Raw genomic sequence first — 13,520 nt, forward strand, 5'->3', positions numbered from 1 at the left:
GCAGAGAAGAGAGATTCCGCGATGGTAATGACAAAAAAGGTGACGCGAGATGGAAGCTAAGAGCCACCAACGTAATGTAACTTTTACGACCCTTATGAGGAAGGATAATGATAGCGGAGTGCACGACGGATAATTGCCCCATCTACCCGCTCTATCGGCTACTGTTGTTTCCTCTTTTAATCATCCTTTATCACCGCCTCCCGATAAATCATCTCCCGCTCTCCCACTTCGCCCGCAGCGTCATGGAACATGAGGAATGAGCGGTAGGTGCGCAAGAGTAACGGAAATTGAAGCACCATTTTGATGATCAATAATACTTAGTTATTAATTAAATATTAAATTTTCATATATTGGATATTATTCGAGAACCTGAGATAAGAGATAAACGAATAATGTACAATCCTTGGACTGTCTGGGATAATACAGGGGAAATGTGTTTCATAAGTATAAAATAATTACTTACTTATGAGACAAATTTCAGGATAAAATCTTTCGAGGGAGACAAGTTTAGCTTGAAAAAATGGAAGATATAAGATAATTCTCAACATTAAAATTTTCTTTTTCTTTAGGGCCTTTCTCCCAAGCGTTCTTACTCTGCACCAGCCAATTCCAATTTAATTCATAATAATTATGGAAATATGGGATAGGTGATGTGATTAAAAAAGTAGCAATTAATTAATTATCTGGGTACAATACAGACACCTGGAGTGATACATAAGGGCACGAATAAAACCGACAACGAACGAAGGAGGCTGAAAAAAGGGCGATAATAATTAAAAGGCAAGACTGGAGACGCTAATGGTGGTAATTGGTGAAGCGAGGGTGTGCAGGGGGTAGAGGGGGGGGGGGTTGTAAGGGTGCTGCCCTATCTACATAGCGCCTTACTGATCCATATTCACGGCCCCCATCTTCTCTGGTCCACTTTGTAAGTGTATATCATTAAAAACATAAGCTCCGTAGAGTTTAAATTGGAACTTCGTTCCGCCCACGAATCAATATTAAACATTGTATTATGTAGGTATATGGTAATTTAAGTTTATTTTTAAGCATTTTACTGAAATAATGCATTAATAATGTATTAATTGTTGTTATTTAGAACTGTATAAAATTATATACAACTACTAAATTTGCTATTAGATATAAAATGACGTGATACAAACAAGTGGAAAATCTACTCATTGATTGAACTCCAATAATAAAAAATATAAAATACAAAATGGATAATAATAATTTTAAAAAAACATTAAAATCTGTACCGCTACAACCCATGAAGGATTTATGGATTACTTTGTAAGGAAGTTACAAGACCAACGGTTGGGTAAGGAGGTGATTTGGTCTGAATCATGCTAGACCGCGATAATAATTTAAGCTGTCGATAAATATTCTGATTAACAGAGTAGTATAATTTTGAATCAGTATGTCATATATCTTAAACCTCCCTTAAGTAATTAAAGTGAGCGATTTGAGAGATGCCATGAACTTAAAATAATTTTATTGATAAAACGTCTATTGTTATTAATTTTTTATATAATTTTAATTATTATGATTACTATTTTTAGATTCTTTTTGATATTCGATGTTGAATTGGTGTGATGTCAGTAAATTAAGAATTTTCGAAAGTTATTTAAAAATTATAAAAAATCCAAAATCATAGATTAATAACATTATATATTAATGGTACTTCAATATCGGTAGTCGAACAAGAGTTTACTTATTATAGTTACCACTTCTGCGAGCATTGTTAGTGCTCATTTGCATGCGAACTATTAAAGTTTAACTATGAAAACCAAGCGATTTATGCTAAGCTAACTTAGCTTATGCATAACTTACAACTAACAGTTATTTTCCTTAGCTTAGCTTTGATATTTAGCGGTTAACACAATTAGTAAAAACATGCTCAGCTGGACTTAGTTAATTTTGCTCTGATAGTCGACAACCGGGCCACACTGGAGTTCACAACCCAATCTATTTTCGTTGTTATCGAGAGCAGATCAAAACAGAACAAGCCATGCGACCATACCTGGCTCCGAACAAAAAATCGTAATCCTCCAGGACAGATAAAAAAATATGTTGGGTGTAGCGGACACCAATGCTGATCATTCCAGCTGGTTAGGCAGGGGATGGTACTGGAGAAGAATCGATCCGAGAGAGGTTGAAGGATGTCTGCAATAAGGTGACGCCTGTCCAATAGCCGTAGCTTATTAGGAGGGATGGATGGTTAGGGGCGAGATGTATGGCAAGGATATGCGCGGTTCGGGGTCGACTCTGCCTCGCAAATTGGAAAATGATCCTGTAACCTTTCAGAGTTCTAGCCTCCCCTCTTTCAATATTTACCAGCCTTTGAACTTTTCGATTCAGAAAAAGGGGGTGGGGTGGGAGAGGCTTCTTATCTGAGACACCTGTCAATTCCGGGGGCGGCGCTACATTTTAGCCGGCTTTCCAAGTCGCTAACAGCTTTACCGTCTCCTTAATATTGAAAGACTTCTTGGGGAAAAGTAGAAAGTGGAAACACGCGGTACTTGCATTTCCCAACTTCCAGAGCCAGTAATTATTTAAAGAAGTATTTGTTTAGAAACGCATCGACTTTGTAAAAAGAACTCGTGAATACAAGACACTAAGTCCTTGACGTAGAAATTAATAGAAACATACGTTAATAATAAAGAAAGGAACCATTACACGTAACTTTAATGTGAATAATGCCAACAAATAAAACTACAAGCTGCTTTGCTGGATAGGTGCGTCAAAAACTAAATTATTTATTTTGTATGTGATTTATTCAATAGATTGCATCGTAGAATTGAGTCATTTTGTGACAGCCTTACAAGCTTTGCAATAAAACCAGTATAACAAAATAACTACAGGCTGCCGAACATGGATCTGAATGCATCCAATTCAAAATAAAAGTTTGTTTTTTTTTAAATGCAAAAATCAAACCGATTGTTCTAAAAAGTTCAACTAACAGCAAGGATTTCATTTTTAGGCACAGATAACTCTTCAAATATTTTCTAATACTTAGATCTTACACATTTTCAGGGTTATCAAGTGTTTATTTCGTCAGCTGATAGATGGAATAAACAAGCGTGTGAAGGGATACTAAAGAAACAACACATAATTAACTCATATTTGCTAAGTTGTAGATTTTTTTTGTATGTGTTCTGATTGTTTTCCGACATTTTACTTTTGACAATGTTTTTTTTTTTTCCCGAGATGCTGGAGTTGGAAAAATGTTGAGTCATTAGAACTTGTATTTGAGAGGCTTTGTTTTTTTTTTTTTTTTTCTTTATGCAAACATAAAATTGAGCCGTTTAACCGATTTCATCACCATAAAAAAAACAACTAAAAATTAAGATGAATAAATAACAAAATAAAAACCATAAAGTATACCCTATACTCTTCACTAAACCTATGCCAACAAAGTTCCTTCTCTACGTAACTTAAATTCATTAAATATTGAATCAATGAGTCATATTTTACATAATCACATGAAAAAAAGGAAGATGTAAGAAGTTTTTCAATTTAATGCTTAAAGGTTTCGTAAAAATGTCACGTTTCCTGCGTAGGACGGGATCTTGTAATTAACAAGCAGTTTAATTTAGAAACCCACGCGGCGAGGATCATATTACCATTAAGGATACCTTCCCCTGACCGGAATTCAGATTAACCGAATGCAATTAAGTATCGAAAATTCACCATGCAAGGGGAAATCTAATGTAACTACAGACAGCACAGAGTACAAAAAAAGTAAGAGGAAAAGATTTTAAATATCAAATCTTTTTTATTATGATTTTATTTATCAACACTGATATGTAGTTTACACACACTTATGTAAAAGAGAATTATCTTGAAGTCAGCTCTATACAAATTCGATAAAGAGGCCCGAAAGGCATAGGCAAAGATACACATTCCTCACATATCTCCACTTAAGTCGTTATGTTTTTTGTTTTTTTTTACGGTTCGGAGAGGGAAGGAATGCTGCACCACAAGAGGAAAACCATCCCGACAAACCTGATAATTTATTTAAGGACGGAAACATCCCAAGGGGGAAGTCCTACGGAAGCGGGTAAGTTTACGAGCACTGCTCTAGTGTTTAGAGTAGACAAAGGAAATAAAGGTACCTGATCCATCGAATTGAAAAAGCAAACGTCCATGGTGTCCATGATTATTTATAAAGGAGCAAAGGGAGATATTCATAGAAAGACAACAAATTAATTTAATAAATAGCTTAATAAAAGTACCTAAAATAATTTTATTCTACTAATTTTTAAATAAAAATTGAACACTATTTAAAAATAAAAGAATGTTGATTAAATTTTCTTTATATAGTGAACTTAGCACTAGATATTCTTCAAAATATTTATTTTAAAAAATTGAATAACAATTAAATTAAAGGACAATTTAAAACCCCTGTTAACTTGTTCAATTATTTATAACATGAAGTTTCGAGCTTAAATCATCTCATCTATAAAGCTCCTATTATATATAAATCACAACTAAAAAAACTTTCTAACATATAGTTCATATTTTTGAACAACGTACATATTAAACATTTTCATTTTTCAATTTACTAAACTGTTATATTATTTAGTTTTAATTTTTCCTTAAATATAGCTGATATAGCATTGTTACCCTTTGAAAAATATTTTATAGAAATTAATTTTTGGAAATTCTATCATAAGCCATCAGATATTACATAGTTCCTGAGATATAGAATTCTCAAAATAAATTAACTTTTGGACGTAAATAGCTCTTTTAGGGTTAATATTTCAGCAAATTTACTCTTCTTTAAATAATATTAATTTAGATTTTCTAGTGTTGTTGGTGGTTTTAAAGATATATAGCTCCGAATGAAAAGTGTTTTTTTAAGGTTTTTAAACTGCCGCCATTTTTTATTCCCCCTGCCTTCACTTGGCAGACTCATCAATTTTGATTCGTAATTATATCTAGATTTCATTAAAGTAATCAAAAATTGGGGTGAGATAACTGCCTTTTTTTCTTTCCGGCTTCAAAATAAAACCTAAAGTAAAATAGCATTTTAAAAACAGTCATTCCTCTTAAAGATATATATATATACATAAAGTTACTCACTCGTCGTAGAACTCGAGAGAGAGGCTGATTTGGTCGTCGGGGGAGTAGATGAGGCGGTCCAGACCAACCCCACGGCACTCCGGCTCCAGGTGCTCATCTGCAACAGATCACATCGTCAGCTACACCTGCCGACCCTCGTGTTCGTCATTATCGCAACATTAACGTCTTCATCATTGTCACCTTTATTGGTTGGGGGAGGAGGACGAAGGGGGGTCGCAGTAGAGTTTATGAACGTGTAAAGCAGTTCTTACTATATGCTCTTATACAAAGTCAAATAAAAGAGAACTAGACACTCTATCTGTCCGGAACTACCAGTCCCATTTCAAAAATTCTTTTCGAGTTTGAAAATCAGTTTATTTAAGAATGCTTCAAGCTTACACGCTACGACCCATTAAATGGGTTATTAAATTTAAATAATTATAATATAATCAAAATAATGACAATTTAAACTTTATTAAAATTAATACAACAGCATTTACCAAAATATTTACGTCGTGGAAACATTTCACGGCAGTCTTGAGTAAAACACTGCAACACAATTATTCTTAGAACAGTTGAATATACAGAAAAAATAAAATGCAAAGTAAATGCCTGGAATCCTCTGCATATTTGCTATTATTATTTTTAAAATTTTCTTTATATTTATAAAAATATTTCAGAAAGTTGCATTCGCTAGGAACACCACATAGTACCCACAGTATTAGAAAAATAATTTATTAATGAAATGAATCCAAAAATGTAAGTAAAAATAACAGTTAAATATACTCTACTACCAGAGTTAGTACACCTACTTCTCAAAAGTGAAGTTTTTTTTTTGACAAATAAAAATCCTACAGTAAAAACTTATTCGATTAGTATCATACTTAAATTTTCTTTTTGTCAAATAGATGATACAGGTCAATATTTTTATTTTTAAATATTAACTAATCTATTTCATATGCTTCCATATTAAATTTTTAGTAATAATTTTCAAAAATTAGATATATTGACATTTGGTAGAAAAAAGTTTCTGGGTTGTCAATATATTTAATTGATTAATCAAATTTATTAAAACTATACTTTGGCCACTTACGCCCTCCTCCTCACTTATATACTGATATTAACAAATACCAGAGGTATAAATACCTTCCCAAATAAATTTCTTCATGTACCCAAAATGTTTATGAAACGTGCATATAAAAACTTAAGGCGGGTGAAACCGCAGACCACACATATTTAAAAAATAAATAAATAAAAAACCTACCCCGATGAGGGTGGTTTTTATAGAAGTCTCTTCGCCTTTGCATTTCATTGTGAAACAATCCAGGAACAAGCTTGTATACTATATCCTGCAGAGTTTTGTCAGGCCTGGAAATTAAAAAAAAAAAAGTAAACAAATAGAACACAAAATCTTAAATTATATTATATAATCCAGATTAAATTATATGAAATTCAAACATAATAATGAAAAAAAAAATTAAATACCTTAAACTCCTATATAATTTCGTATTATGTACATGTGTTTCGCAGATCGGGCATATACTTTTTCTTTCCAACTGTCTGAATATACAACTTCGGCAAACTGGAAAAAATAAAACAATATAATTAGTAAATAATTTTATATATCATTAATAAGTTAGTAATTATAATATTTAGTGTCTATTCATTGAAATGGTAGTAAAATAGAATTGTGTGTGAATTGTTATTGTGTTTATGATGAAGAGAAATAGAGCCTTTTCACAATAAAATTAATTGCCTAAAAATGACTCATTAAGCTCATTATTTAATTATGATTTATTTCTTTTTAATATGCTGAACGTCTCATGGATGGATATAAGTAACTCAATATCTTTTTGATTATTATTTTCATTTGAATTAGGTGTGGAATCTGCAATTCTCATATCCAGCTTAATATTGTCGAAGCAAAATTATTAAAATACGTACAAGAATAAAAGATAAAATTTAATATTAAACACACGCTTTTCGTTCATTTTTTTTTTCTCCTAGCCAAATCAGAAATATTACAAAAAGTAGTAAGTGGCTGGAGGTTAGTCTGAAGTATGAATTATGACCTAGTCAAGTCTAATTCCTGTGTGGAACGTTAGAGTTTGAATAATATTGTTCTTAGGACATTTCCCTGAGGTATCCACCACACTTCTGTCAGGGAATCTCTGAATATTTATTATTTTTAAAAATTAATAATGGAGTTGTTACAGATATAACAAAAAGTGGTCGCAAATAGTAGTCTTTATTTTATTTACAAATACACACGAAGTTATTTAGGAGTTAACCAGAAAATTTAGAAGGTTACAACGCAGAATTTGGTGAATTGCACCCGGTAAATATAATTTAAGTATTATATTAATTGATAGTATTACTAAGAATAAGAATGGCTTGGAAGACTGTATGGTTTAGTAACGAACGTATCCCTAAAATATTAATAACCATTGATCCGACGGGCAAATGTTTGAAAGGCAGACCGGAACGTAGGTGGGAGGATTTCGTTTAGATTGATCTTATGGATTTGGTGGTATCGGCATCAACTTTAACCTTTTACTTTCAGTGCTCTTGTACAAGAAGCATAAGAGCTGTGAAGAAAGCCCTTAGAAAGAGTTTAGAATCACATTAAGTCTGTAATATATAACAACATTTAAGTCTGCTTATTCTCAGGCCGAATTTTGATGTCAGGTCATCAAATATAAATATAATTGAAATATAACTCATAGAATGTATATTTTCTTGGCCAAGAAGAAAGAATTCTCACTCAGGTCACAGCAGAATTAACAAGTCCCTGCAAACTGAAAGGAGAATGCATACTAATGCAGGTGTACTCCCGCGAAAGTGCATGCTTTGCGAACCAATTAATTTTTAAAGTGTGTGAAGGTTGTAAGGACAAAAGACTGCACTGACAGAGGACGCCATACAATAGGCTTTCAGGCTGCGGTGCATCTAGGCCAGAATAAATAAAAAGAAATTTTGTCTGAGAGGAAATACCTTTGTTCTTATCGAGACTATTCGAAATGTGAAAATTATGTGCATCCTATTGGCTAATTCATTTATATGCAGTGGAAGATGCAGTCGGAGTCAACATTTAACTTCAGTAATTCAAGGGTTTACCTCAAGGTATTATCACCCCAAGTCTGAGGTGCAAGGATTTAATATGTTGATCAAAGACACAGGAAGAAAGCGGATGACAGTTGTTAAACGAAGCTGTTGAATATTCAGGAGGACATGGCCTGAATGAAATTAACGAGACCAAATTAATTATGTAAGAGCATTAGAGAGGAGGTGTAGGAAAGAGGCACCCGAGGTCTGGAAGTCTGGAGCGGTGATTGACTGGAGGCAACGGCTTCGAAATTTAATTAGCGCTGAAAGTAGTGGCATTAGGAGCTCCTTGATGAGTGAGGGGGGGAGGGTATTTGGAGAGAATTCTAGGGAGGGGGAGCATTCTGGCAGGGCCGGCCAGTTCCCGCCTTTTTATAAGCTTCTACAGAGGAGTGTCAGGCGAAGGAAGACAATGTTGTCAAAGACCGAAAATAATAAGGTTGGTTGGTAACTATAGGATAATACAGAAATGGCCAAATAGAGGATTAAAAAAAATTAAATAAAAAGAAAAATTTTGAGAAAACAACAGGTTCTAAGCTAGCACCTGACTGAAGTAAATGAACACACTTTAGCAAAAGTTGAACATTCATTTTTAAAATTAAAAAATAATTTTTTTTAACAATTTAAAAAAAAATTAAAATTCAATTTACATTTGAAATTTAAATTAATAATGAAGGTCATATGGAAGTACTCCAGGTATGCATTATCAACTAACTACTTTTTGTTACAAAAAAATCTGTGGTCAGTTTCAGAATAGTTTTTATGTTCTGTAAGGTTCTGAATCTGTAATAATCTAACAAAATTCCTAATTGTGTTTGGAGATAAGAGAACAAAAGTAAAATGTCCATTTTTTTTTTTTTTATATTGTATATCTGGAGTACCTCCGTGGAAACATTGGTATTAGCTTAAAATGTAACTAATAATTTTATGAAGGTAATCAAATACTAAACGACATTTATTTGAAACTTTTTTAAATAATACGTCAATTTTCTAAAAAATGGAAAAAAAAAATTTTTTTTTGTATTATAACTTAAACCGTAATAAAATTACCAATTCTATTTCTTGATCATCTTATTTGTAATCTACGCAAAAATATGACTCCTTGAATTGTGAGCCTAGATCTCCGTTCGTCTAGAACCCCAAATAAAGACTAGTTTAAAAATCAAAGACTGTTCAATTACATATCGGTGTTCCTCGGACACGTCAAGTTCTTGGAGTTGTTAGCACCTAGAGGAATCAGAAGAGTAATCTTGTAGTTGTAAACGGTTTTAAGAGTGACACCTCAGAGGTTGTTAACAAGAGATAAGCTCCAGCAATAGCAGCCCGAAGAACATGTAATCAGATGGTATCGTGGCAATTAGGTTGCCATCAGCGAAGCCTCCGCCAGGGGCCGCATCGAAGAGAAGAAAATCTATGACTGATGTGTTTACGTTACTTTTCAAGGGTCGTTCCTCCTGTCTCGCTCCAACTCCAGCTAAAGTATCGATTTTACGGTCAGAGTTTCCGGCAAGCCTCCCTGAAGTTTAACCGGATATAGGAGGTCCTATTGATTCTTTCGCGGTAGGTAACTATTGAGGTACGGAATGCATATGACATTTAAAAATTTTTATAAGTTTTCAAAGTATGAACGAAACTGTTGTAAACTAATCAGTAATATAAATACAAATATTAATCAGTGAATATAGAATATCTAATGAAGTGCCACAAAAAGTTTCAAAGATATATTAAAAATACACCTAGTCTGATAATGGCATTAAAAACCAAAATGTATTAAGTAATTTATTTATTGTAAACAGGAATTTACTTTATGTATGTATTAGCATACTACATAGACTTTATAAAGAGTTTACTTTTTAACTAATTTATTACAATGCACAAGATTTCTGAATTTTATGGTATTTTTATTTTAGATAACTATCGTTTATGCCTAGGTGTCGATTGTTTTTAAAAAAATTTTTTTTAGGATTATATATTGAATTTTAATTGTTTACTTCCAATTAATACCAACTTATAAAAATGGACTAAATAACTGTTAAGTGTGAATCATGCAGAAGATATTCTACCTAATAACAAATATTAGTAAAATACTTAGAAAAAAAAATTTAAGTTTAAAGTGCGTCAGTCATTAAGCTTTTCTTTTGTTCTTCCTATAATTAATCCCTTTCTTGCCAACAATGGTTTAAAAAAAATACATTTTTTCAGACTTAGTAGTTATAGCATCATTTCCTTACCTTAATATAAGTTTTTTAAACAAAATTTTTCATATTTTCTTTACTATAAAATCGGTAAAAATTAAACAAATTCGTTAATTCTACTAAATTTCTGAATCTTCTTTTTCTTGAATCTGTAATAACATTAACTTCATATAAATTTTTCCAATTTAAATAACAGTTTCTGGCCACAACAGTTGTACCACCAGTTAGACAAAGAATCAAACTATCGATTGTGAGTCATATATCGATCCTTAAATTTATCCTTAGTTATTAACCTTGTTTAGGATAATCAAACATTATATAAAATAACTTTTTTTTTTTACATTCAGTTTTCATATCATATGATAACTTGTAACTAACATAAAAAATAGAGCTTTCTTCTAGGGACATTTAGAAAGAATTCTCGAAACCAGAATAATTATATAGGTAGTTTCAGAACAATAAATTTTGAATTACAAATTTTAGTTTTGTTTAGATTTTAGAGCTTTACTAAACCATCGCATTCCATTCCTATCAAATCCAAAATTATAAGTAAAATCTGCATTGCTCTTTAATTTGTCACAAATATCCATTATGACTTCAATGTTCCATACGTTGTCGATTTGGTCGGAAAGAGATATTAATCATTCCATGATAAACCCCCGTCATAAAAACTCAAAACTATTTTTTTCTAACCTTGCTTCCTATTTAATTCCCTATAATCCTTCTAGGATACGAAAAGAAGATGGCCTCGAGACCTTCTAATTAGAAATGTTATTGTAGTATATCATAAATCATAGCTCATTTACTAGTTGTATTTTTTAATTAATATAATAGTAAATTTAAGTATACAAATTGAAATAAAAAATTAATATTCTGATTATGCTAGTGGATAATTTAAACTTTTTATTTTTTAAAGTATACTTCAGTTCTGTTTTGGAGATTTATAATTTACGGAGATAATTACCCCTTGATACTATAATGGTGATTAATTTTACTGATACACAGAGAAACTGTAGTTTGTCAAGGCGGGTCCAATCCTTGACAGGTACAACAGACGAGACCTAGGTATAATACTATAATGGAAATCGAAAAGGATACAAAAAAATTTAGCAGCTTGGCATAGGCAATGTATGGGACAGCTGAACTACATAATCCAAGATGGCAGCGGGGCCACATGGCAAGCAGCTATTGTACTCACACCTGTCCATAACGTGAGCCCAAAGAGGGAGGCTAAAGATATATAATTTAGGCAGCATTTCACCTGTGTTTTTAAGTGCATCCTAGCACGATGGGATCATAGGGTGGGTCAGCATATTATTGTTTTCGAAACAATGCAGAATAGACTTCTATTTTAAAAATTTTTTTTTTGGTCTTGCTTAGCTAGAGAAATCAGTCAAATGGAATGAATCGAAACGAATAGTTTTATATATTCGTAGTTCCATCATGACCAGTAAGATATTAAAAAAAAAATTAATGACTAGAACTTAAACAAAGGACAAAAGAATTAAAAATATGTAATAAAAGAGGAAGGACGATCAAGTAAAAAATAAATTATTATATAATAAATTATATTATTGCATATTTAAAATAGAAGTATTTTTAATGTGTGCCGATTAATATATTTTTTTTTACTGATTTAATACATTGATTGTCTGAGAGTGGTTTATATTTATTAACACAAACTTCAATGATTTACTTTTACTCTCAACTTTTTATTTAAAAAAAAAAACTCCTGCGTTTCAGCCCTTAGGCCATTTTCAAGGAGACAACCAATAAAAACAGTTTTCATATTATGATATTATCTCCTCACACAATACTGATGTTTTTGAAAATACCTTGAACATTGATGTCATAATTCATTAAATTGTCTTTTTTTGCAGGCTAATTTCTGATGTCTTCTATCTTTAAAAATTAAAATAAATATTATATTAATATCATAACAGTTCCAATCAATCTTTTTAAAATTATTATTTAGGTACAAATCACATTTTTTTAAAAATTGTTTCTATCGTACGTCCAAGACGATCTTTATGGCATTACAAAATAAATAAATGACCAGTTTAAAATAGAACTAAACCCTAGATAATAAGATAATCACTTTGTCTTTGGACCAAAAACATGCAACAATTGAATTTTTTTTTAATTTCACTAATAAATATCAATGAGATATTTTCAAAGAATTCAAGAAAGATGCCAGTAAATACGTTAAATTCCTAATGAGATGTGAAAACAAACAACGTAGTAGAAAAAGTATGAAAGTGTTTTTTAATGAAGAACTTGAAGTACAGAGAAAGGCGGTAAGAGATCGCATTCGAAATCGTTAAAAAGTTTTAGATTTCTTTAAAAAAATATATAGGAAATAATAAAATAATGCGTTATTAACAACTTATTTATATATGTATCATGCATTTTAAGGTATGAGACTACTAAAAGAAAACGCCTAAATAAAACTACTTAGTGTTTAAATGATACATATAAAACCAAGTAAAAAATCTTAATAGAACCAAAAAAAAAAAAAAAAATGGTGAGTAATAAAATATTTATTAAATATATCATTAAAAGCAAAGTAATATTCCTATCAACAAGGCAATAAAATAGAATTCTGCCAGACACGACTCATCTCAACTTTTATAGTCCACAACACGTCTAGGAAATCGTTTTATGCGAGTTTTCATCATAAGAAAGTCTTCTTAAAAGTTCATATTATATTTTAAATGTAACAAAATGATAAATACGAATATGCGTGCATGAGTATATTGTTCTCATGATTGCGCCATTATTTAGACATGTGGAAATAAATACATAAGAAGAAAATATGATACATGGTGTGCGTAAGTAGTCCAACAAAGGAAGAATCGAAAAAGGAGCAGTGACTCAACACAACTATATTTAGCTTTCGAGAGAACGACTATAGTTCCAGTTATATTTAGCTTGGCGCCAAAACTTATGACTAACATAACTCTTTATCTACTATCTATCGTGTCTGACGATATAGTCAAAGTTAACTGAAACAATAATAATTCATAGTTCAATCGAAACAAATTTAACTATTATTGTGAGCCAACAGAGTCAATGGATTAGCACTGAAGAATAAAAACATTTTAATATCAATTTAAACAGCAAAATAAGAAAAAGTAAAATTTAAAAATATTCAAA

At 31.4% G+C, this 13,520-nt stretch overlaps 1 protein-coding gene across 2 annotated transcripts in view; it reads right to left on the reverse strand.

The window, feature by feature from the left end:
• The window catches only part of LOC106689871 (protein suppressor 2 of zeste), a 142,109-nt gene that overhangs the window by 29,618 nt on the left and 98,971 nt on the right, over positions 1-13,520 (reverse strand). For both annotated transcript variants that reach the window (XM_014435069.2, XM_014435070.2), the window contains exons 3-5: positions 6,550-6,646; positions 6,329-6,432; positions 5,086-5,182 (exon numbers count right to left, since the gene is read on the reverse strand). In XM_014435069.2, coding sequence (XP_014290555.1) covers positions 5,086-5,182; positions 6,329-6,432; positions 6,550-6,646 — 298 coding nt within the window. The remainder of the gene's footprint in view (positions 1-5,085; positions 5,183-6,328; positions 6,433-6,549; positions 6,647-13,520) is intronic.

This window comes from Halyomorpha halys, unplaced genomic scaffold (assembly GCF_000696795.3).
Source record: "Halyomorpha halys isolate HHAL.00 unplaced genomic scaffold, Hhal_1.1 Scaffold1503.1, whole genome shotgun sequence".
In the NCBI taxonomy this organism is placed as follows: domain Eukaryota; kingdom Metazoa; phylum Arthropoda; class Insecta; order Hemiptera; family Pentatomidae; genus Halyomorpha; species Halyomorpha halys.